The sequence below is a fragment of the Falco biarmicus genome, chromosome 1 (genome assembly GCF_023638135.1).
Source record: "Falco biarmicus isolate bFalBia1 chromosome 1, bFalBia1.pri, whole genome shotgun sequence".
NCBI lineage: Eukaryota > Metazoa > Chordata > Aves > Falconiformes > Falconidae > Falco > Falco biarmicus.
This window is the reverse complement of record NC_079288.1, coordinates 11,278,105-11,302,230: the sequence shown is the minus strand read 5'-3', so window position 1 is coordinate 11,302,230 and position 24,126 is coordinate 11,278,105. Positions and strand designations below refer to the sequence as shown.

The 24,126-nt window shown below is 53.9% G+C and overlaps 1 protein-coding gene across 1 annotated transcript in view; it reads left to right on the top strand.

Annotated features, from left to right (window-relative positions):
• Window positions 1-9,112: 9,112 nt before the first annotated feature.
• LOC130149629 (heparan sulfate glucosamine 3-O-sulfotransferase 3B1-like) overlaps window positions 9,113-24,126 on the top strand; it is a 30,265-nt gene continuing 15,251 nt past the window's right edge. The window contains exon 1 of the mRNA XM_056339472.1: window positions 9,113-9,721. Within this exon, the coding sequence (XP_056195447.1) occupies window positions 9,270-9,721 (452 nt within the window). The 5' untranslated portion in view covers window positions 9,113-9,269. The remainder of the gene's footprint in view (window positions 9,722-24,126) is intronic.

Below are 24,126 nucleotides of genomic sequence, written 5' to 3'. Positions count from 1 at the left end.
TTAAGGCATTTCTGCCGTGCTTCCAGGGGAGCTGCTGGACGGTATCCAAACAGGGAAGGGAACAGCCCGAGTTTATCAGCTGAACCCGGAGGTTGGTACGGATACTGGGATACTCGCACCGCGGAGCAGCCGAAGGGCTGGGTGATGGACGTGCTGCACCTTGGCCGTCCCTGCACCAACCGCTGCCAGCCAGCGTGGAAGGGGAAGCAAAGCGCGGCATGCCGAGGGAAGCGGGATGCGCGGGGCCACACAGTCACCCAGCAGCAGAGAGAGGAACATTATTTAGATCTCCTCCCCTGTCTGATGTCCCTGGCCTGCTGCTTAGGGCCACTGTTTGCTTGTTACATGCACTTGGCTTTCGGTGGGATCAGGGACTGGCAGGAGCGGGTGATGCATCGGGCGTGAGGCTCATTAACCCTCCTCTCTTCAGAAATGAGCGGTGGGAAGAGCCTGGTGGCAGCACCTGGAGGAGATGCTCCCGCAGCAGCTCTGCCCTGTGCTCCTCACAGTGCTGTGTGGGGTGGCGGGTCTGTCCCACCCTGTCGGAGCCCTGGGGACCTCGGCCAGCCCTGGCACTGCCTCCGGGACCTGCCAGTAGCTGGCAAATGCTTCCATTCGGGGACGGGAAGGGGTCTGTCTGCTGCACTGCCGCGCTGCTCCTGGCAGGTCTGGCCCCCAAGAGCCCCCCAGCATCCCCATCAGCATTGGCACCGCATCCCGTGGGAGCAGCCTCCCTGCCGGTGTGCTGGTGAGCTGAGGAGCCACCGCGCTGGTGGGGCACAGCTGTACGGACCACCTGCCGGGCTCGGCCTTGCCGGGCTCAGCCCTGGTGGGCTCAGCCCTGGTGGGCTCAGCCCCGGTGGGCTCTGCCATCGGAGCCGTGGCCCGTGTCTCTGGCAGCTCGGAGCCAAGGCGCCTGCTCCAGCGCTGCCGGCCCTTCGTGCGCTTTGCTCGTCGCAGGGGCTGCGGGGGGGCCGTGCTGGCCAGCCGGGCCGGTGGCCACGGACCTGCAGCGGGACGGACGGGCTGCGTCTCGCCCGGCCGCGATGGCAGGGAACTCCCTCTGTTGACTTATCCTGAAGTTGCACCCCTTAATCCAGCGGTGTCCCTGTCTCTGGTAATAAATAGCACCTTCCCCGAGTGTCTTCAGCCCTTACTAAACCACAGCCTGGACTGATTACTGCTGCTTTTGTAGCCTTTACAGAGCTGTTTTTATTTATAATTGCACCCCACTGGTGTGTTCATAATGATTTTCCCTGCTGCCTCCCATGCGGTCCCGTGCTACAAAGCCACATTTTGGTAGTAGCTGTTGTTCGGTTTGATCACTTGTTATTCAGATGACATATTAATAGCAGCATCTCTGTGAGGCTTTAGAGCGTTTTCTTCTTCAAACCATCTACAACAAAAGCCGAGGGTTAGCCTTAATACCACATGTGATTCGTTTGCCCCCCCTCCAGCGATAAGTCCAATTAAAGGAGCGCGGTGCGAGAGCCCGTCTCGCCCATCCCGTCCTGCCTCAGCCCCAGGACCTGCTCCTGGACCCCTGACCCAGAGGTGTGTGAGACTCCAGCGGGAACAGGGGTGCTGGGACAGCCCCGCGTGGCTGAAGGGGGCTGAGTGTGTAGTTGCCTGTGTGTAGCCTGTAAGAAGCCTTTACAAAATATACTTCGCAGATGTTCATTCACGCCTTGTGATTCCCCTAAAACCCAATTTTACGTTATTTGACAGAGAGAAAGGGCAGTGAGGCTGGGTGCTTGGATGCTCTGGGGATGAGGAGCCACTGGTGAGGACAGAAACCAACCCAGAGGTGCCCGATGCCTCCGGAGCAGGACGCTGCCTCCAGGCTTGGCGAGTGGGTGGGCAGGAGTGGGGCGATGCTCTTTATTTTAGCCATTTACGGGGCGGGGGGGGGGGGGGGGAAGAACACCCAGCAAAACTTATCTTTGCTGGAAGCGGTTTAAATGAAACATTCAACCAGCTGAGGCTGCTGCCTCGGCTTTCATTCAGAAGGGGACTGTGAATGGACTCCTCACCCACTTCAAAAGGCCGTGGCAGCGTGTCCGCTGTGGCGCGGGTCATTCATGGGCACTACAGGAGATGTGAAAACATCTGCTAGGTCCATGCCTGCCCCTTTCAGTACAGTTACTCCCCTTGCTAATAATTGTCTGTGTTCTGTCATCTAGAAAGGGACTTTGTGTGCCTCCCAGGTATTCTAATGCTAATTTGTTTAGTTAAAAAGGAGAAGAGGCTAAACAGATGTGAACCATTTGGTTAGGTTGTAGTTCATTTGTTAGGAAGTGCAAAGGATTCTTGGCAGGATATTAAATATTACCTTGGCTGCTCACAAACACTTCATATTTCAAGAGAGGAAGGGAGGTAGGGACTGCACTCCATAAATCAGCCTTTTCAAAGAGACAGAAAAAGGCAAACATTTGATAAATCTGTGTCATTATACTTAAGAGATCAAAGGGGTTTTTACATATGTATTTATGCAACTGGCAACCTAGGAGACAATAATAACAAACATAGATCTCTGACAGCTTTACAAAAATAAAAATTAGCTGGTTCTAATCTGTAATTATCTGGGAACTGTACGAGGTAGGAGGTTGCTAGCAGTCAAGCTTTAAGTTGCTAATGTTGAGACGATGAGCGAATGTTAAGTCATTCATAAATACATTAGGAAGTTCCGCGGGCAAGAGATTGTGAAAGCCACCGGCTGGTAGGCAGGGATGCCCACTGCGTGCACAGAGCTGGTGTTACACACCGAGCCCAAAACAGCCAGGCAGTAATCACAACCAAAAGTCACCAGGGAAAGCACTGTTTCACTGTGTGCTAATTGCCTTTGTGATTTTCCAGCAGATGATCTAGCAGGAATCTACCTGAAGGATCCCTGAAGGTAGGAAGATTTCCACCCCTGGTCTCTCTCCTGCTTGTAGATCAGTGTCTGATAGCTTCTGTAGCCTGGGTGAGCCCTGCCACCGTTCCCAGATTAGCCTGACTCATGCTGTACAGCCACCTAAAGTACAGAACTGGAGCCAGCGACTCAGGTAAGTCAGGGAAGGAGCTTGGGAAGAACCCAGAAGAGGATTGCAAGCAGCAGGAATAACGGGAGGATTAACAGGGGCTGCAGTGGGTATTGCTTTAATCCAGGACAGAATTTAGCAGAGGAGTTGAAATCTCTCCAGAAGGAGCAAGGGCTGTCGCATCTCTCAAAAAACAAGGAGAAATCCAGTTGCGTGAAAATAATTCCATGGACAAAGCAATGCAGCCGCAGAAATTAGAGAAGGAGAAGTAGCATTATGTCATCTCGCTTTTCCTTTTGGCCAGTCACTGAGCTGATTTCCTATTCTCTTGTGCTGTTTTAAAATGACTTCAGCAACTTGGTTTCTGCTTGTTCCCATGGGAAACTTCCACAGTCTATAGATTTCGCTGGTAGGAAACTCTTCCTGACAGTCAGACTGTATTTTCCTTTACTCAATTCCATCACATCACTCCTACTTACGCCTCCTTGGAGCACCCTAAATGCTCTTCTCCATTGAAGTCGGTGGAGTTATGTGAGCAGTAAATTTGGCCCGTGGCACTTGGAGAAATAGATATTAAAACCCCAGGGACAAATTAGGGGCGAGGGGAGGGAGGGCAGTGGGGGAAAGGAAATGGTTTCAGGTTGAGAGAAACAAGATCTCCTCTTACATCTGTACAGCGGTGCTGCCCACTGCCCCGGTGGGAGCACGCCTGGGACTCTGCAGCAAAACGTTACAAGAGGCAGCGATGTCCCTGGGCTGTCCCCAAGCACTGGCGTGGCTGTAGAGCCGCATCCGAGGGCTCGAGGGCAGTGCCTGGCACTTGGGCTTACATGCAGAGGGATGGCACAAAGCCCTGGGCACTTCCCTGGGTAGTGGCTGACCTGTTTTGAGTGCCGGTGATGCCACCCACAGTCACCCCGCTGCCTTTCACCCCGGGGTGGCCCAACCCCACCGTCTGGCTGTGCGCAGCTGGGATGGTCACCAGCCCTGACCAACACAATGCTCACTGCAAGCTGTGACTCCGCTGGTTGGTGTTAGCACCTGCGTTTTTCAGGACAAAATCCCAGATGCCCTGGGCACTTTCCCCCAGCTCTTCCCTCGCTATCGTGACATTAATATGAGTCCAGCAGATGTGCGCAGTGATGGAGCTGCTGCGGTACAGAAGGAGAGGCGGCTGCTGACAGGCACACGAGATAAGTACATCAGCATCCCTCAGCTCCCCTCTGCTCCCAGACCGCTGCAGGCCACCAGCCCACAGGCTGCGCGACAGACGTGGCAGAGAGGAATAGAGGGGACAGCACCGAGGACTCCTTTGGGTGGAAGAAGTGGAATAAACATATGCGTGATCTCTCCTCCTGGGACCCTGCAAGGGGACAAGGGCTGGGGACATGGACCCATGACTGAGGAACATCTCAGTGTACTGCAAAAGACCAGTAAGGGCAACAAATCCATTATAGATATATATGTGGAAGAGGACACACAATAGCACAATAGCATGCAGAAGCCCCACACCAAAGCCCTTCCTCCCAGTGTGCTAGGTGCTCTGTGTTCCTAAAACAGAGGTGGTGGTGGCTGGTCACCTCGTCTCTGGCCGTCACTCTATGCCAGGACACTCCAGGGTTACATACTCCAGAATGCCTTATTGTCCCATGAAAGTGCACTCGGCTGACATCATGAAATGGTGAATTACTTTCCTCCAAACAGGACTGGGAGTGTGTCAGGAAAACAGCATCCTCTCTGGACTGGGACCAAGAGCACCCTGGCTTGATTTTGGGTACCTGCTCCTTCCCCCCCCGCCCCCCCCCCCCCCAGCAGGACTGGCTCCAGCAGATCTCTAAAGAGCTGTGTGTGCCCTTCACTGACAGACAGCTCTTTGTACTTCAGAAGAAAGAAAGAAGGTGCTGAGCATTTCAGGACTGCCTTGCTCAGTGGCAGGAAAATAATGTTTGCTGAAAAGACATACGGATTTTCTAGTTGGGAAAAGACAAAGCAACAAGGTGAAACTCAGCATCAGGCCAGGAGGATAGGGTCAGCACTGGGAGATGCTGCCTCGTGTCAGACTCCAAGAAGCTGCTGGAAAGCACATGCCTGCAGCTGCAGGGACGTGGCCTGGGAAGAGCCCTCCAGGGTGGATGCCGGCGGGGTAAGCCCGCAGACTTGACCCTTCCTTCCTCTGTCCTCGCCGGGGACTTTGATCATCTCAGCGTGAAGGTGTGCTGCACTCTCTGCTTTCCGTCCTGTTTTAACAAGTGTGTCTTGCAGAGCTGGGCACCCTCCAGGCCCATCTCAGCGCTGCTCCACTGAGCGCTACCGTGACCCCCTGCCCGGAGCCGCACCTTCCCAGTGCCAGCTGTCATCAATCAATCGCCAAGAAATGGGATCCCAAGACTGTACTGATGCAGCTCAATTAACTTATTGATTAACCAGCTAGCAAGACAGCCACAATTATGATTCAAGGGCTCTGCAGTGACAACACAGAGCAAACCCAGTCTTGCGTTGCTGTTTGTGCCCATTTCTCTCCAACCCGGGGTTCTTCACCATGTAGCCCCCATTGCTCTGTTGCCCTCGTCAGCGGGGCACGACACGCATGCTCCTGCCACAACTGCTGCATGTGGGACATTAATCAAAGCGTAAGAGCCAAGAGCAAGCTTGTGAGCCTCGCTGGAGCCGGGCAGTCACGGTGGCAGCAGGTACGGGGGGGACCTGCACACTCCCAAGCAGATGTGCAGGCTCCAGCTGGAGGCAGGTGGGTCAGGATGGAGGCTGGAGCCACAACTGGTTCCCAACCTTCTCGTCAAAACATGCCTCACCTGCACCTCCTGCTCCAGGGAGAGCTTGGACCAAGTGGGCTCAGCCCTACTCCTGACCTACCTTTGCTCGGATGCTGTTTCTGATCACTTACCAATTTGCCATTCCTAGGGAAAAAGCTCCTGACATCCAACTGCTGAAGATACAGTTACAGTAAAACTTATCTTGGGGCTATTTTTCTTAAAAAGCCAATCCAACTTTTACAAGCTACAGCTGACATATATTAAGGGCTTAAACCAAACTTTCTGTGACATTTTGTTGATGTTATCCTGGCTGGTGCTGGTGGATGTAAGGGACAAGGAGACTTATTCCAGCTGAAGGGTTTTCCTCTTGCCTCATGGGTGTAGGAACATGCAGTGGAGCAACCTGCACGCAGAAGCAGCAGGTTTTGAATAGTACAAAGCACCGAGTAAAGAGGTGAGTAAATCTGGGTCCAGGAGAGCCAGCCTGTGTCACCCATGGAATGATCCCTGCCCGCCGCTGTGATTCATGCCTTGCTTGGAAGTGCCCTCTTTAATTCTCTTCACAATTACCAGGCTGGGCCAGCTGGCAGAGCTGTACCAGCACACGGAGGGAAGCTAGAAAGCAATTCCTGCTGCAATTGCACTTCATCTCTGCTTGCTTGGTGTCACCCGTCAGAGCGCAGGCAGCCCAGCAGTGCCATCTATTCTCTCGCACAGCAGAGGAGTGCTTTGGGATCGCTCGCTGTTTTGACTCCATAGCCAAAGCACAAACGATCTCCTTGCATCATCCCAAAATCTGCTTTGCAAATACCTGCTCCCGGGAAGGATGGAGACCAGTGGCACTGGTACTGGAGGTGGTTTGGGTTGCCCAAGCACTATTTTTAGCTCTGTGTTAACCTGCTGTGCAGCTTTTAGAGAGTCGTGCAGCTCTCAGGGTCTTATTTCCCCTCTTCAATCTGCCTGGTTTAATTAGTTTGTAAACTCTAGTTTGTAGTTTGAGATTGTTTGACAAGATGCTCACACCACTTCTAGTGTGATCAGAACAATTTACTTTTCCACGACACTTTTCAAGATTTGCTGTAAAGCTGGTGTATGAAGAAGTCAGCATCATGCTATCACTTCTGACAGACAAAAAAATCAAGGCACTTGGTGGTGAAAAGGTTTGCCTTTTCTTTGATAGCAAAAGTTAAAAATAAAAGGCAGAGGTTCCCGCAAAACCTGGCTCTGCCCTTAAAGCAACAGTGCTCTGAGGGCAGCTAATGCAGTACCAAAATCTATGCATCTTCTAATAAAAATGTGGTAGAAAAGCTGCACACGTGTGTTGAAGCCACTGTTACATGCTGGCCGGATGAATGCTGGCTGAGGCACTTCCACAGAGTGTCCAAAGTCCCCGCTGGCTCCTTGGAAAACGCTGGCATGATCCGGTCCTGGAGAAGAGGATCCCAGTGCTCATGGTGTCGTGGAAAGGGTCTCCTTAGCCAAACGCTCTGAATTTGGCTCTTGTGGACTGTTGTGTTTGGTCCCTGCATGTCCCTCCCAACACGTGGTCTGTCGCAGATCTCACCTGCTGTTTGTATAGGCAGGAGGTTCCAAAAATATGGCTCTGCAAAAGGTGTGGTTCATCAAAAAGCCAACGCGCATCAGAAGAAGGTATAAATCCAGGTACTTTGGGGAAGAGGAGGACATGACTGAGATGCCCCCAACGCCATGATGCCCCAGTGCCTGAGCCCCAGCTGGCAATTCCCTGCGGCTGTGGGGGAGCGGGGAGTGGGACTTTCTCGCTTCTCTTTCTGTCCTGCAGCCTCCAGAGGAGGGATGTGGCCGGCACAGTGGGGTGTGCAGCTGGAACCTGGCCGGGGACAGGCCACCAGGTGAGAGGGTTCGGCTGCCGTCATCCCAATCTAGCTGCGACACTAATGGAACGGAGGGAAATGTGGATTGACAGGCATAATGCAGAACTGCAATATCTTGTCTAACGGTTCCCTTTTGTGTCTGTACAGCAGACAGACCTCTGAACCCTTGTCTTTAGTCTAGCAATTAAACTTACTATTTCGTCATTAAATCTTGTTTAGGGATGAAGCCAAGTCTGATTAACATTCTTGAGTGGAAGCCCGGGGTCCGGCCAGTGCAGGGGTGCCTCAGCCAGAGGCCACGGGAGCTGGGGTGCTGCCCGTGTGAACCCCCCCACGGGGGAGAGAGGTCCCTGTTAGCAAATGTTTACCGGGGTGTCTGAGAGCCCAGCCGTGGTCCCTAAATTGCAAACCTCTCCAGTTTCCTTTCCTTAGTGGTTTTAGAGCACTAGATGATGCTGGAGACCCCAGTTCCGATCCACACCCAGAACAGCTTTGCAGGAGGCACTTTGGTCAGGCAGAATTTACACTCGGGTGAGTCTGTTAAATATCATCTATCGGACCTTAAGAAGGTTCCACCGTCACGTTGGATGGATGTGTGGGGCAGGGAACAAGGGCTGCTGAAAGCATCAGCACCCACCGCCTCCCCTCCAGGCAAGCACCTTTGGTCCCAAAGGACTTTCCCGAGGGCTTGCAGGGATCGCGGCGCCCACCCCCGAGGCAGCTCCGGACGGGCCGGAGGGTGAGCACCGAGAGGGGCTTCGGGGCCGGGCCAGCGCCCTTCCCCGGGGCCGGCTGAGCCCCTGTGGCGCGGTGGGTACCGGGCAGAGCTGGAGGGGGGCGCACCCCCCCCTCAGGGGGGCTGGGGGCTCGGCTGTCAGGGTCCGCGTGTCCGGGGCGAGGGCCCACCACGGCAGGAGGGGCTCCCTGCTGCGGAGATGCGGGTTACACACGGCGAGCCGGGGAGGGCTGTCCGCCCGCAGCCCCCGGCTGTCCCACCGGCGCGTCCCCGGTCCCCCGCGCGTCCCCGGCAGTTCCCCGGGAATCTGGGCGAGGGGCTGTTCGGGCGCTGCCGCCCCGCACGGCACCTGACCGGCGTCGGGGGGAGCCCCCGGCGCTGCGGGGCCCGGGGCTGACACCCCAGCCCCCGCCCCATGCAGGCGCCGGGCGAGCGGGCCCGGACGCGGCGGGATGGGGCCGCAGCGCTATCGCGGCCGGTGCGGAGCCGCCGCCCCCGACGGCGAGGACCGGGGTGGGTCGGGGCGCCCCCCCGCGCCCGCTGCCGCCTCCCCAGCCAATGGGCGCGCCCCCTCCCGCCCGCGCCCCGCCCCCGGCAGCCGGTTGGTCGCTCCGCCCGGCTCATTATGCGGCAGAGCGCGGCCGTGATAGGGCGGCGGCTCTGCCCGTCGGCCGGCCCCGCTGCCCGCCCCCGCCCCCGCCGCCGCCGCTGCCTTTGCCTGCGCTGCCGGCGGCGGGAGAGCGGCGCTGGGGCGGGCGGCGGGCGGGCAGCGCCGCGCACACGCGTGCGGGGCCGCGCTGGGGCTCGGGGTGCCCATGCGGCGCCGGGCAGAGCCGAGCCGAGCCGGGCCAGCGCCAGCCATGCATCCCGGCTCGCCCGCGGGCACATGGGGCAGCGCTTGAACCGCTGCCTCGATGTCCCCGTCGCGCTGCCGCCGCTGAGGCGGAGGCTCCTGCTGCTCTTCATCATGCTCTTCCTCTGGCTCTACATGTTCTACTCCTGCGCCGGCTCCTGCGCCGGGCTGGCCGCCCGCGGCTCCCCCGCACCGCCCCGCGCCGCCCCGCCGCTGCCCCAGCTGCTGCCGCCGGCTCCGGGGGCGGCGGGCGAGGAGAGCAGCCTGGAGGAGCAGCGGGCAGCGCCCGACGCCGCCAGCCCCATCTCCAGCTTCTTCAACGGCTCCGGCACCAAGCGGCTGCCGCAGGCCATCATCATCGGCGTGAAGAAGGGGGGGACGCGGGCGCTGCTGGAGTTCCTGCGGGTGCACCCCGACGTCCGCGCCGTCGGCGCCGAGCCCCACTTCTTCGATCGCAACTACGAGCGGGGACTCGCCTGGTACAGGTAGCCAGTCGCCCCTCGGGGCTCCGGGGTGTGCGGGGGGGGTCCCCGGCCCGCGGCGGGGGCAGCGCCCGCGGCGGAGTGCGGGTGTTCCGCTAGGTGCAGACCCCGAAAAAGCAACCCCCAAAATTAAAAAAAAATACAAAATAAAACCCAGGAAACCTTCGCGGAACTTGCCTTCCCCGCTAGTGCAAGCGGCGGCTGGGTGTTCGCAGGCTGCACGCTAGCCAGAGCGTATTTAATCTTTAAAGAAAGGTTAAATATTAAATTTAAAAAAAAATAAAAATTAACACTCATTTCGTTGTGCTTCCAGGGCTTTTTGCCCGAGCGGCTGTTTTCCCTCGGGCTCGGGGCGCTGCTGGGGGCCGCCTGGCGGAGCCGCAGCCCCCGGGTGGGCGCTGGGGTGGGCAAGGGCTTCTCCTCCCGCCCCGGGGGGCTTCTCCTCCCGCCGGGGGGAAGCAGCCCCGACCGCTCCCGCTCACTCTCCGCTAACTTTCTCCTGCCGCTATAACCCGCTTTACAGCCGATCCGCTGCGCGGGTCCCGGCGCGGCGCTGCGGGGGAGCGCGGGGGGTTGCGGGGGTACCTCCGGACGGGGTGCGGAGCGCTTTAGCTGCGGGAAAAGGCTAAATTGCGGGCTGGCATCCCGCACGGGGGGTGCGGGGCGGCCCCTGCGGCGGGGGAGCCGGTGGGACACGGCGCGCCGGCGCCCACCGCAATTAAGTTCCTTTTCATCCTTTTTATGCTTGAAGTTCCTTTATCGGGAATATTTTGACTCTGCCTTTCTGCTGAGTGCTTACAGGAACGCTGAAGGAGCAGGGATGGAAACTTTGGAGCTAGATGGGAGCTGGGAAGTTCCGAATCTTAACCTTTGTAGTCTCAAAACTCCCACCCTGCGAGCCCGATTAGGTTTATAGTTTGGGTTGGGTTTTTTTTATTTAGTATTATTTTTTTTAATGTTGCCATCCCTCAGCAGTTAGTGAAATGAACGCAGGATAAGATCTGGCGAGGGGGGAAGTCGGTTTTGCAACCGCTTTCGTTTTCTGGGATTCTGGAATTTTGGTGGAGGATGCAGCGTGTCGTCCCGTAGTGACCAAGATGAAATCTTTATGAATTGAGTCGGTTTAAAAAAAAAAAAAAAATGTATCAGTCTCGCATTTTGAAAGGAGAACTTGCATAGAACAGAGCAGAAGACCTGTCAGGATTTATTAGCAAAATGGTGGTGTACGTGTTGAACTCTGTTTTTAATTAGGCACCTAAATTAGACCATAAAATGGTTGATTAATCTTTTACAAGTAAGAGGTGGAAGGGGAGAAGGAGAGAATAATGCTTACGATTACATTAATCTGTTGTTCCAGATGCAGTGGGTGAAAGTCATTATTTAAAGGATACATGTTATTTTTTAAATTCGGAGAAGCTGGCATCAAAGTTGTATGTAACTTCTTAAAGTTTCACCTTATCAGCTGCTTAATTTTAAGCAGCGCGGGCCCAATCCCTGCAAGCACACTGCTACATGATTGAATGGTGTCCTTGCAAAAAGGGCGTTTTAACTGAAATACAGCAAATCTTCAGGTCTGAGTGGTGACGCTCCCGAGCAGCGAGTGTAAGTGATGCTGGAGGTCTGGAAATCACTGGGGTGTGATTCTCCCAGAGGATCGGAGGCTGGCCGGCTGTGGGATGGGCACCCCGAGCCGCTCGGGGTCGGGGGGGAAGGACTAAATAATGCCAAAGGTATGGAAAAGAGGATGTATTTGTTCAAATAGACAGGCAAGTTGTTGGGTAATTGTGTGTTATTTCCTACCTCCGTTTGAATTAGATGCAGAAGTTTGTTCCTATAATTTTCGACGTTAGAAATCGGACACTGTGTAACTCCAAACTCCCACCGACTGCAGTCAGTCTTGGCTTCTCAGCGCTCCTCAGCAGCATGCTTATTTCTCCAAGCCCTAACAAGGCTTTTCTTTATTATCTTAATGTCCATAAGGAGATGTGTTTGTATCTTCTTGTTAACGGCCCAATAAAATCAGATTAAAAATGCTATAAACCATCCGCGGTGCCAGCCGCTGCGCAGCGAGCTGGGCAAGCCTTGTCTCCGCGTTTCAGATGCTTTTGCACAAATTGACTGAACTTTGGAACTGAGGGAGTTACTGGTGCCCCCAGCACCCCGTCCTTGCGGCTGAAATCCATTTGACTGGCTTTGAGAAGATGAGGAAGCAATTTTTGACCCGCATCTCATTGAAAGTATATTTTATTTGACTGGCTTCTGGCTAAATTTGGTCATATGTGTTAGGGGGTTTTGTTTGTTTAAATTGTTCCTGACATACAGTGAAGTGTTCCATTGTAACTTTTTTTTTTTTTCAGATTTCTGAGAGACTGAAGGCATCACAAATTTGCATATTTATCTTGATGAAAGCTTATATTTTGGGGTATTTGTGATTAATCATATTTATATTAACTACTGGTCTCTGTCTAAAGTTTTCATCTGTAGAAAATAACTTTTGAAGGAGGGAATACAAACTTTTTTCTTGTTCCGTTTTCTGCCAAGTGAAATGACTTTTTATTATTATTATTATTATTATTATTATTATTATTATTATTTGCTTGTGTGGAAGAGAAACAGCATCAAGTGGTGCTGACCAGTGTTCCTGAAAAGCAGAGGGAAAGGAGAGGGGAAAAAATAAATTGATTTTTCGATAGTGAGATAACTAGAAACCTAATGGAAATAACTTCTGTACGCACATTGCGGGACTTTCCCCCTGGTAATGAATACAGCATGTTAACTGCTTCAAGTGAAAATATGTACCATGACAGAGGAGAAACGGGATCCAGCCACTATTGCAAACTAATTTTAAGTAGCGCCTGGAATTTTTGGATAATAAAGAAGCTTCCTCTTCTCCGCAGTAAGGAGTTGGGCTCCGCAGCCTGGGCTCGCATGTGTCCGGCTGCTGGGACGAGCAGCCTGCCTGGCAGCCCGTGGGGAACTTGTTGTTTCCTTATGGGTTTACTGTGTGGGTTGGGGGGGAAAAGTGTTCCTTGCAAACCTAGGAAAACAGTTGTTGAATTATTTTTTTATTTTTACTTCTTTCGTTCCATGCAACGATGATGCATGTTTAAATACACTAGGGACTTAAAAGCCTGTTGTCCTATAATTAATGTAAGGTAAGAAAAAAAGATCATGTGATTAGCGTTACATGTTTTGGGGTTTTATTTCTTGGGTTTTATTATTATTTTTATTTTTTCTCCTATCGTTTTAGGCCCAATGGGCTGTAGTATCCAGTCCCTCCTGCTGTGGGCTGAGCATTCCCAGCCCCACATAACATCATGGATTTATATTTTGAGTCTGTAGCCCTCTGCTAGGAAATCTCGTGCCATGGCTGTGCCGCCAGTGGCCCCGCCGCTGCCTCGAGCACCGCAGAGAGGAGACCTCTGCTTCTTTTTCCTTTTTTTTTTTTTTTTTTTTTTTCCCCTCTTTAAAATGCTGGGGCTTCATCTTCCCGCTATTGCCAAGCTGCCTTAATTCATTCTCCGTGCTGAGACTGGGTGGTTTGGGCCAGCAGGATCAGGCCCCATGGTCCAGTGCTGTGCAATGAACACCTTCAAACACGCATTTCTGAGACCCCCCCAGTCACCTCAATAAGCACTGGGGACCTTAATGTGGAAAGCGCTGCTTCACAGCAATTCCTGAATCATGAGAAACTTCCTCATTGTTTTGCTTTTATTTAATTTTTCCCCAGGAGCCTCTTTTTTTTGCCCCAGGGGGTGTGTGGGGGTGTGAGCGGTGTGGTGCTGATGCTTGCAATGAGCCAGGCTGGGAGCAGGGGAGGGACAAGGCAATGATGGTTAAAAGTTCAAGGGTGAGAGTCTTGCTGAACCAAGGGCAGATCTTGAGCAAGGCAGGATTTTGCCACAGTGTTTGGCTGTTCCGTATAATCCCAACTTTCCAGTGGCAGCGAGGGTTTAATACCTGCTGCCTGATTGCCACCGCGCTTCACAGCCTCACCGGCAGCACGCGGGTCCATGCGGAGCTGTCGGCATGGACACAACTAAGGTGCTTGCTCAACTCAAAGTGTTGTTTCCGCTGGGTGTCGCAAGGTTCGTTGGCCCCAGGATGTTTGGGAACAGTCTTGATTCTCCCAGCTGGACTTTGGGCATTAATGACTGTATCTGAGCAAAGACCAGTTCCTCCAGCGCGTTCTCGTCAGCTGCGTTGGGTTGTAACGAGCATATCCTAAAGGACAGTTGTGTTCTCTGGGGTGGCTTTGCCAAGCTGCTTTCCTGTCCTAGTTTTCTCCATGAAAAAGAAAGAAAAAATTAAAAATCAGCTACAGACTTTGCACTGCATTGTGCTTAAGCATGCGGGGACTTTTACTGGTCCCCTCGACACATGCACAGGGCTCAGTTCCCCCTTGGCCATTGAAGCAGCTCGCCGTGATGTTGCCTTAGCCGCTGTGCAAAGTCTGGGAGAAAATGGCCCCAAAAAAGAAGGGCTGGGCTGCTATAATCAGTCAGCAAGGCCCTTGTGTTTGCATGGGATCATTCCTTTAGATCTGAGGAGGGTTGAGTTGTTCAAACAGATGGCAAAGATTATTCGTGTTGCTGGGGTTTCAGCGCGCTGCTCTGTTTCAAGCATGTTGCCCGATATGACGCACGTGACAAGTTCTTCCCAGCACGACGCTGGGGGGGGGACGACATTGTCTGCCGTGATCGGGTTTCATGGCCTCACCTGTCGAGCTGCTGAACTTTTCAAAGTTGACCATGCATTGGGGCTGACTTATGTGGATGGTGGATCTGCCTGGCTAATCGCGTTAGCGCAGCACCACGCGGCGTGCCGGGGAGCGTTGTGCTCCTTCTTGGCATGAAAATGATGGGAATGAAAACCCACGGGCTCGACTCTGGGTTTGGGGATTTATTTATTTTTTATTTTTTTTTCTTTTCAAGTGGGCCATGGCAGATGTCTGTAACAGACACCAAGCTTTGGATACCTCAAGGCGCTTCCAGTGAAGGCTTTGTGTTTAAAAGCATCCAGCAAACCCCAGATGCGGTGGCTATAAAAACTCTACCCAAACCACCAGGTTTTTGAGCTGAGTCTCCTGATTGTGGACTGCTCTTACCATCAGGCCTCGCATGCTAAACGGCTGTTTGCTCGAGCCTGGATTCGGTGCTATTAATCCATCCCAAGTAGGAAGAAGTCTAATTTAGCGATTGCTCAGCATTGAGCGTTCGTCCCTGTTGGTGGTGTCACCATGGGTGATCAATGGGTTCAGGGGGTAATGAATGGGCCAGGGTCATGTGGGACGGGTAACGTATGGGCTCAAAGAACAACAAAGAGCCGGGCGCGTTATTTCAGCGGTGTAATTCGGAGGTCAGGGGCTATCGGCTGCTACCTGTTGTCACCGTGTGGTGTGTGAGGAGGAGCTGGAGGAGAGGCCTCTTCCTCGGTTTGTGAAATGACTCAAGTGCTCTGCTGGGTCCTGACTTGCTGCTGATGACTGTACCAGGGCTTGCCCACGCCGTTGCAATTTCAGGTCTTTCAGCAGCTTGCTGTGTGTTTCTTAATTAGCTCGCCAGAAACACTGTGTGCTTTTTAAAGGAGCTCGGCTCAGCAGCCGGCACCACCAGCAGCCGAGTAAATGGACCTTATCTTGACTTTTTTTAATGGAAACAAGGGCTCCCATGATGAAATGCATTGGTTATCGGCAGGCTTGGAGGGCAGGTGGGGTTAATTCACAGCAGGGGGTTACCGATGGCGTAGCTTTGCCATTAGGGAGTTGCTCCTGGACTGGAGGTGGTTGCAGGGTGCCCAGAGACAAGCCAGGAAGGGCATTGCTTCGTGCCACGGGGCAGGTGAGAAGCGGAAGCCAAGGGCAGGAGTGCAGTCCCTCTTGTCTGGAGCATCTCTCCGCCTGGGGATGGTGGACACTGCTCAGATGTGGTGTGCAGTAGACCTCAGTCCTTCATAAAAGTGACAGGAAGGAGACGACCTCTCCTGGTGCCACGTTGGCTTCAAGCATTCCCTGTGGCAGTGTTCTCTTTGTAAGAGCTCTGAAGGCAGAGGAGGAAGATGGACTCTGTGACAGTGACTTTGCACGTGGTGCCCTTGTACTGGGAGGGAGCGAGGGCCATCGCGGGGTGCGGAGGGGTGCGTGGGAAGCTGTGAGTTGGCTCGCTTGGCTGCTGACCTGTGAGACCTCGCGAGTGCTGCTGGCAGAAGACCTCAAGTAAATAATTCAGGATTTTAAATGTCTTCCGTTAAAATACGTGAGCGTGGCACTGCCCTGCCATGTGGTGGGTAGCAGGGAGAGAGAGAGAGAACTTAGGGAAAATCAGTGCCGTGTTCTGCTAAACGCTCTACATCTGCGTTAACTTCTCAGAAATGCCCTGGAAGTAGCTGCTTCAAAATCTGTTTTGTTTTCTCGCTGCAGAAGAAGGATGGAGAAAGAACATCTGTACTGCGGGATGCTGTGACTTAGTGCTGGCTTCAAGGGAGCCATCGCACGTTACGTCAGCAGAGCATCTGACCCAGAAGTTCAGTTGCAGCTGGTCGTGGGTGCAGGGCCACGTGTGGCTAACCCTGCTCTCCGCGTGGCTTTGCATGGCATCACCCGAGGAGCTCGGCTCTGCCAGCCTTTGCTGGGGAGCGGTCCTCCCTTGTCCTTGCCTTCCTGTAAGTCTTGCGCAGCTAAAATGTGTAAGCCCAGAACTGTCATCTGGCCAGTCCTCTGGGCTAGTGCTGCTGGAGGCTTCTGCAAATCTACCCGAGTGGCTGGTTTGTTATAAAAGCGAGCAGTTGTAACCTCTCCCTGGAACTGGCATGGCCTCTCCCCTCGGGTGCGTGTTCCTGGCAGCGCAGCAGGCAGCTCGTCCAGGAGAAGTGAGAATTGCGCATGGGCTTTCACTTTATATGCCGGTGTATAATATTATAGGTGGATGTATATATTTTATACATCCCTTGCTGAAAGTGAATGCAAGGCCAGATCCTGTGTTGCCACAACCACAGTCTGGCAGCACTGAGTGTGGCTGGAGTGAAAATGCCAGTTCTCTCTAAAAAATATGCTTTTCACGTGAGAAGTTGGCTCTGACAAGGAGATGAGTCTTCAGCAGCGTGCTGGTGGCCAGCACCGGACCAGGTGCCCGGACTGGATTTAACGCAGCCCAGAGCCCTGCCTGGGGGAGGGCTTCAGGATCAGGCCCTCGGCGTGTGTCCGTGTGAGTGTGAGTGCAGAACATGTCTCCACAGAAGCCAAAATCCATTACAGCGATTAACTTTGACCAAGTAGATAGGCAACCTTTACATTAAAGCCCCGAGCTTACAGCCAGTCTCGAGCATCGCATGCAAACTTGTCTTAAAACCTGAAAGTCCGTGATGTAGAGATGCGCGGCACGTGGAGGTGTAGGAAATCTTTAGAAAACTGCCAGTTAGGTGAAAAGTAGACTGGACTGGCATTGCACTGGGTTAAATGGCATTGGTGGTTTTGATTTGGAGCGGGGTCCATGGGGCTGAGCCGGGCGATGCTGTGGCTCGGCACAGAGGTCTTCCCGTCACTAGGGGGAGGATGAAACCCTGGCGTTTTAGTAATAAAATGCTTTGCTGCTTCATTGAGCCATTAAATATTTGTTTAAAAACTGGCAAGGCCTGCAGCTTTGGCATGCCTTCAGTTTGTTTTTTCTAAAGGTGTATTAGGCTTGGAATGTGAGCAGGAGGTGCTGGAGCAAACAGCAGGTGTCCCAGCCCTTGGGTCCCAGCCGCGGCGGCACACGGTCCTCAGCTGGTTTATGCACGAGGCTGCGAAGGTGGCTGCTAAATGTGGGTGGCGGAGGGACCCCCTGGCTTTCTGTGCCCCGTGGTGGGGTGAAGGTGATGCCTGATGCCAAGATGCTGTGCCACTCTGCTCCAAACCCCCTGCGCTTGCCTCTGGTGCCACCTGTAGTGAATTGTGCCGGATTGGAGCTGGTCCCCCGAGTGCTGTGGCTGCCCCCATATGCCACAATTGGGTTAAGACGGAGGAAGCTCCCAAAGGTCTTGCCCAGGATCAGCGGGGCGGTGGGCTGCGGGGGTGAGTGTAAACACATCCCTGAACATCTGCCCTGGCTTCGCCACAGCTGGACTGAGCAAATTGGGCTGCCGGAGAGCCAACAGCTGGAGCGCTGCCCCTTGGTGAGGAAGGGCTTAGCAAAGTTCATCTCCTTCCTTCTTCCCCAGCGCCGCACACTGAACTTGTTGCAACTTAACACAAAGCTTGTAGTTGTTTTGTTTGGTTTTGTTGTTGGTTGTTCTTTTTTTCTATTTAATTTCCCTCATGAGCTGGTCTGGTAGCTAATGAGCCTTGGGCTGTCTGCATGGCATTTTGTAAAGCGGAGGGAATCGCTAATAGGGGGTGTTGAACTGCGAAGGAAGCCTTGGGAGAAGATATCAGCCTTGCCAAAGCAGAAGTGGAATAGCCGGTTAGGGTTTCAACCTGGGTTTGCTGCAAGCCGAGAGGGGCTGGGAGCTGCTGTCTGCTCCAAGGCTCCGTAATTACAGGCTGGCGCTGGCCGGACAGCCGGACACGCAGGAGGAGCCGCCTGCCCCACGCCACGGCTCGGCACACACCGGCGCCTTGGCCGCCTGCCCCGGCTGCACCGCGCCTGCTGGCTCCCCCCAGAGACAATTTCAAGGTCACACTGCTAAATGTAGTGTAATAATTAATTAAGCTATATATAAACAGAAAGCTCACGTGGTCCTAAAGCAGATTAAAAGCCCGGGAGTTTCCTCTCGCCTGCCTTCCTCCCCATGGTCGTCTTCCTCAGTTCCTCTGTGGGTGAGCCCGGCAGTTGTCACACGCCCAGCCGTCCCAGCAAGGCTCACCAGTTGGGTTAAGCAGCATCTGAGCCCAAAAGGGATGGGGGCAGAGCAGCACCTGCTCTCATGGATTCCCTGGCTCACCCAGTTCCCCCATCAAACCCAGTCCTCGTGTTGGTGCTGGAGGAAAGGACACGTGCAAAGTCTCTGCCCTCCCGGTGGGGATGGCTTTGCTGTGTCGGTGCCCGATGCTGGGAGCAGCTCCTGGGGTTTGCCTTCAGCAACAGGCACTTCCAGACTCTCTGTGTGGGGTTTGCAGCGTGGAGGTAGGGGAATAAGCTGGGCTGGGTTTCCTGGAATAGCTGCAGCAACTTAGAGTTTGTAATGAGCCTTGAAACTGAACCCAAACAGATGCTTGCCTTGCAGCTCCTGTGGAGTTGAGATTTGTATGGTATCAAAACTGGTGCTTTTTTTTCCTCCCTCTTGCATCTCTCTATCTGAAACTGGTCAAAACTCGCTCATTCCAAGCCCTGAAAGTAAAAATTTAGGGATAATGTTTAGTTCAAACTCTAGGTTATTTTTAAGGTAGCTGCAGAAACACCTCCGGAAAATTAAGAACTGTGTTCTTAATCAAGCATAGGGGATGCGCGCTGTCGAGGCAGTTGGAGAAGGGCACAGCAGCTTTCAGCACTTCCCGATCAGGCTGGGTTTTGCAGGCAGGGCGCGTGCACAAACCCATCAGCAAAGTCTGATTCTTGGCTTTGCACAGTGAAATCCTTGGAAAGCCGAACAGACCCCACAGCCGGCTCCAGGAGCACTGGGGCAGTGAGTGTCGGCACTGCCCACGCTTGCTCCAGAGCCTGCTGCTTCCCGGGCCATCTCCTCCTGCAGGCCAGCTGACCGAGGGCCACCAGCCGGGATGGGCACTGGTGGGGACAGGTGCCCGGGGTCCGTGGGCTCCACACGTCAGGTTGCATTTGGGTAGTGCGGGGTGGCCATGGCTCTCAGAGGCAGAGCTGGCTGCCTCAGTTTCCCAGTGCCAGGCTGTATCCACATCCCGGAGATGGAGGCAGAGGGAAAAGGCTCTGTGAGGATGGAGCCCCCATCAGTTCAGCCTGGGTCGGAGGGGGCAGGGCTGTCTCTTTGGGAACCCAAGGCTGGAGAGATCAAAGGTACGGGTGAGTCAATTACAATTCACATTTGGTTCATCCATATGTTTGGGTATTTGAAAGGCTTCAATAGTAACTCGTTTTATATCTCTTATGCCCATTGATTTGTTAATCTGACACTTGGTTTCATCTGAATAACAATAGCTCTCATTCAGAGTCCTCAGTGTTCAGGGAAAAGTCATTTCACTTGGGTTGTGCTCCAAGGCCTCAGCAGACCGGCCCTCTGTGCTCCTTGTGTAGAAGGGCAGGGGATAATTCAGCTCCATCACCTGCTCTGGAAGCAAGTCAGCTCTTGATGGAAACTGGGTGGGATGCAGAAGGTCGGTGCTGGGTTTTGACACCTGTGACTTTGCTCCATAAGGTCCTCTCTGCTTGCCACTGTAGCGGTGGCCCTGCCGTCCCAGCCGGCGGGGTGTGAGGAGGTGGGCAGGGTTACAAGGACAGACAACCCAAGCAGTCATGGAGAGCCCTCTTAAACACAGCCCGAGTGAGTGTGCTGGACTAGATCGAATCATTGGTATGGCGATGTGCAGTCTCTAATTACGCGAATGCCTTTTTAATTAGAAGCAGTGCTTTGCATCTGTTGTACTTGCAGCAGAGCATCTCCACCAGCTGAGCCTGCTCTTTAAAGAGCTCTTGACTGTATTTTGTTGCCTGTTTATGACCACGTCATGATCCCATGTAATGACTGGGGCAGGAGGGGAGTCTGCAGACAAACCTGCTCCTTCATGTTTTCTAATTGGTGCCTGTCTCCCTTCTGTGCTGGGAGCTTCACTCCTTCCTTCCCAAGGCTGGTTTGGTACCTTCTGCTCTACCCAGAGTCCCACAGCATCGCTGGGGACCCACCATGGGACGCAGTGGCACCACAAACCTGGAGCTGAATTGCCTCAATGGGAATGCTACTTTTTTGTCCTGGAGCTTCTTTTTTTTTTTTTTTTCTGTCTTTGATGTTTGGCATGAGGGGTGAAAAGGATGGGGAGACTCGGGAGGTTCATACTGGCCTGGTTGGAGATGTTGGGGTGAAAAAATCCCATTCTGGACAAATGTGTCTCCCTTGCTGCCCTGGTCTGTTTACTATGGAGCGATCTTAATTTCCAACGCTACTTCTTTACGAGTGTAAATCACAAATCCATTAACAAATGAGTTGAGGTGACAATCCCATTTATGCTAAAATGCATTTAGGGATCAGTACTGAGAGGATCACCAGTGCATTAATTTGCCAGGCCTTTTGTTCCAGCAGGTGGCAAATATAGCTCATCCCAACAGGGGACATGGGACACGCCAACTGGGCCAGCGTCCAGATCACCGGTGGTTTGGGTCATGGTTGGTGCCACCCTTCCCATCATGGGAAGCAGGCAGGAGACTTTCAGAGATCAATTGGGTGGTCAGCTTGGAGTAAAGTCTAAACCAGTTTTAAATTATTGTCCCACTGGATGGGATGCTCAGGGTAACGAGCAGCTAGCTGGTGTGTACAGGGTGTGCTTGGCTGGGCACCTTCCCATGTAGCTGGTCCACCTCTGGTGAGTTTGTTATTCTCCACCGTTGGCTGGCCACTGGGAAGGTGACCTGTGTGCTGACAGTCAGAGGGGGCAGCCCCTTGTCTTTAAGACAGTCAGGAGGAACCTCAGTGCCACACAGTTACAAGGCTGGTTTGGGTGTTGCTGGAGAGGCAGGTGAGTCCTGCAGCTGCTGCAGTTTGGCTGGAGCTCAACCTGTCTTAGGAACATGTATGCGTTATCCAAAAGGGCAGAAAAAAAATTGTAACTTTCTTTCTTCCGTAGTGAAAATGGAAAGCTGGACGCTTTCTGAGCTGTCGTTTCGAAGGCCTCCACTGTTCAGGCGGTGCTGGGTGCTGATGGGATCCCTTTAGGTGCAGAAGGTGGATTCCTGGAGTTCCTACATGGCTTTTTGAAGAGCTGTAGATGTATATCTGTCTCAAGGCTGCCACCCTGAGAGCTCCCTTCCCATGTGCTGCGGAGGAGCTAGCAGGCTCCAGCTGAGCTGTCACGTGGAAGATGCTCCAAGGGCTCTTGATGCCCAGAGGAAAGCGCTGCTGGGTGAATAAAGCTGCTTCCCTGCTCCCCTCCCTGCTTTACTGTGCCTACGATGAGGAAGAGGAGCAGGAGCAGAGCTGTCACATGACTGCTACTGGCACCAGTCCCTTTTGGGGCTCTTAACCCAGCACAGGGGTTTAACCCCCCCTTCGGCATGTCTTGCCCCGATGGCATTTACATGGCCGGGATGCGCCCCCTCGCATGGGTCAGGAACCGAGGGCTGCACGCTGGGGCGTTGCTCGGGGCAGAAAGGGGCTCCGGGGCTTATCGGGAGGCTTTTTCCTCTAATCGCGACTGTAGAGCCCCAGCGCAGGAGGGCTGGGCTTGATTAGGAGAAATGCGTGTCAAGGTGGCAAGCAAAGCCCTCCCAGTGCAAACACGGGGCTGCTGGTGCGGGCGTGTAACAAAGGGCGGCGTTATCAGCGTGACTGTCACCTGCCTGTGCAGGCACACAGAGCAGGGCATTAACTTCTGTGCTGGGGGAGAGCACAAAAGACCTCTCAGCAGGGCTGTGATTTATGAACGCGGCAAAAGGGGAACGTGGTCCTGCCCGTATCTCGCCAGGGTGGTTTTGTTCGGTGGCTGTTGGCTTGTGCAATGTTTGTTTAGTTTGGGGGTGGCTCTTTGGTTTATTGGTGGTTTTGTTGGGTGGTTTTTTTTCCTTCCTTCTAGCAAAATTGGAGCAGGTGAAATGCAGTGGCTTGGCCTTGCCCCTGGGGAGAGGGGCGGTGTGGGAAGGGGTGCTGAAGCTCATCGCTTTGTAGTCCTGTCCTGGGTGGAAAATTTTTAGGTGTTTCTGAGCGTTCAGCCTCTGTGTGCCAGGATCAGCCGCCTGCATCCAGCTGCTTTCGGTGGCGAGAGCGGCTGCTGCGATGGTCCCCGCATGCTCGCTGAACTAGAAGGTTAATTTATAAGTATGTGCCATGGAATTCCGTATCCATATGAACCCTGTGGACCCCCACACTAGAGTGGACCCAACCAGGGGCTGCTTCTCTTGAGCTAACCCCTTTTTTGGGAAGCGACTTGCTCTTGCAGCATGGCTATGGAAGCACTGCAGTGGTGCGTGGCGGCCGTGCGGCTGACTAGCAGGTACGTGAAGGGACCATCTCCCCCTGCATTAGATGCACAAGACATGCCCTTCGGGTCCAAACCAAGATGTACTCTGCTTGCTGGGCTCCCCACCACCGGCGTACGGCATAACAGGTCCCTGGAGAGGGGCCTTGAAGAGCAGGTACTGTGGGGATGAGGCTGATGAGATAAACTCCTATGGGCTACCTGGGTTTGGAATGCCACCGGAGGTCCTAGCCGGGGGCAGGAGTCTCAGGGTGCTCCGAAATGACAAGTGATGGGTAGCAGGGTGTCTGTCCTGTGCTAGGGGCAGGGTCGAGCCCCACGACGCATCCCTTCAGGGGAGCCAGGAGGATGCTGCGCTCCATGTGTGGTGATGGGCGGTTCGGCTCTTGGATGAGTCATGATGCCACTTGGTTTCAGCATCTAATTCTTGAAACACCTGGTGCTTCTGGGACACCAGCTGAAAGCCAGCAAGCTGTGTGCAGTCTGCAGTGCTGGCCCTGTGCGCCTCCGTGCCTGCTTCTGCCTCCCTAAACCACAGATCCCAACATCCAGGGGGTTTAACCTGATGGAGGTTGCACCCTTTGCTGCAAGGAAGCATTTTCCCAAGACCTTTGTGGAGGTGAAGTGTTGAAAAGATGGGTGAGTAGCAGTGCCTGTGGGGGTTTAACACCTTTGAGAGGATTAGTGCCGTTGCTACAAATTAAGAGAGCAAATGGGTGGGTGTGGGAGCAGTCAGTCCGGGGCTATGGGCGCTGTGCGGGGCTGGCAGGTGCGTCGCTGCTGGTGCTGCCTGATGCTCCTGCCTCATGGATGGTCGTGGCTGAGCCTTGATGCAGGGAAGGGGTGAGAGGGATGAGCCTTGGGAAGAGGCTGTGGTGCGAGCAGTGGGCACCGGTGCTGCTTGGCCGTGGCCGAGCTGCTGCTGCGTGGTGGGAGAGCTGGTGGCCGGTGGTGGGCTTTGCGGTGGGAGCAGCCACCGCCTTCTGGAGCTGAAACCAGACCCTTGAGATCAGGGTATATGGAGCTGGTGAAGCCAAGTGACAGCTGTGTTGGCCCCATGTCCTCTGCTGCAAGAGCCATTTCTGTCACCTGGATACCATGGATGTGTTTTGGAAGCCCCACCAGCTGTGATTTCTTTACCTGTTTTTTTAAGCCTCTTCCAAACCAGGCTTCCTTTACTTAAGCCTACTCTGAGCTAGCAAAGAGATGCATTTTGGGGTTTGCCTTTTTTCTTCCTTTCCACAGATAAACTGATAACTCCAGACCTTGACTCTCTTGCTTTGCCTTATTTTCTGGATGGGGACATGACTTTTGTGCTTGCAGGTGCTGAGCCAGT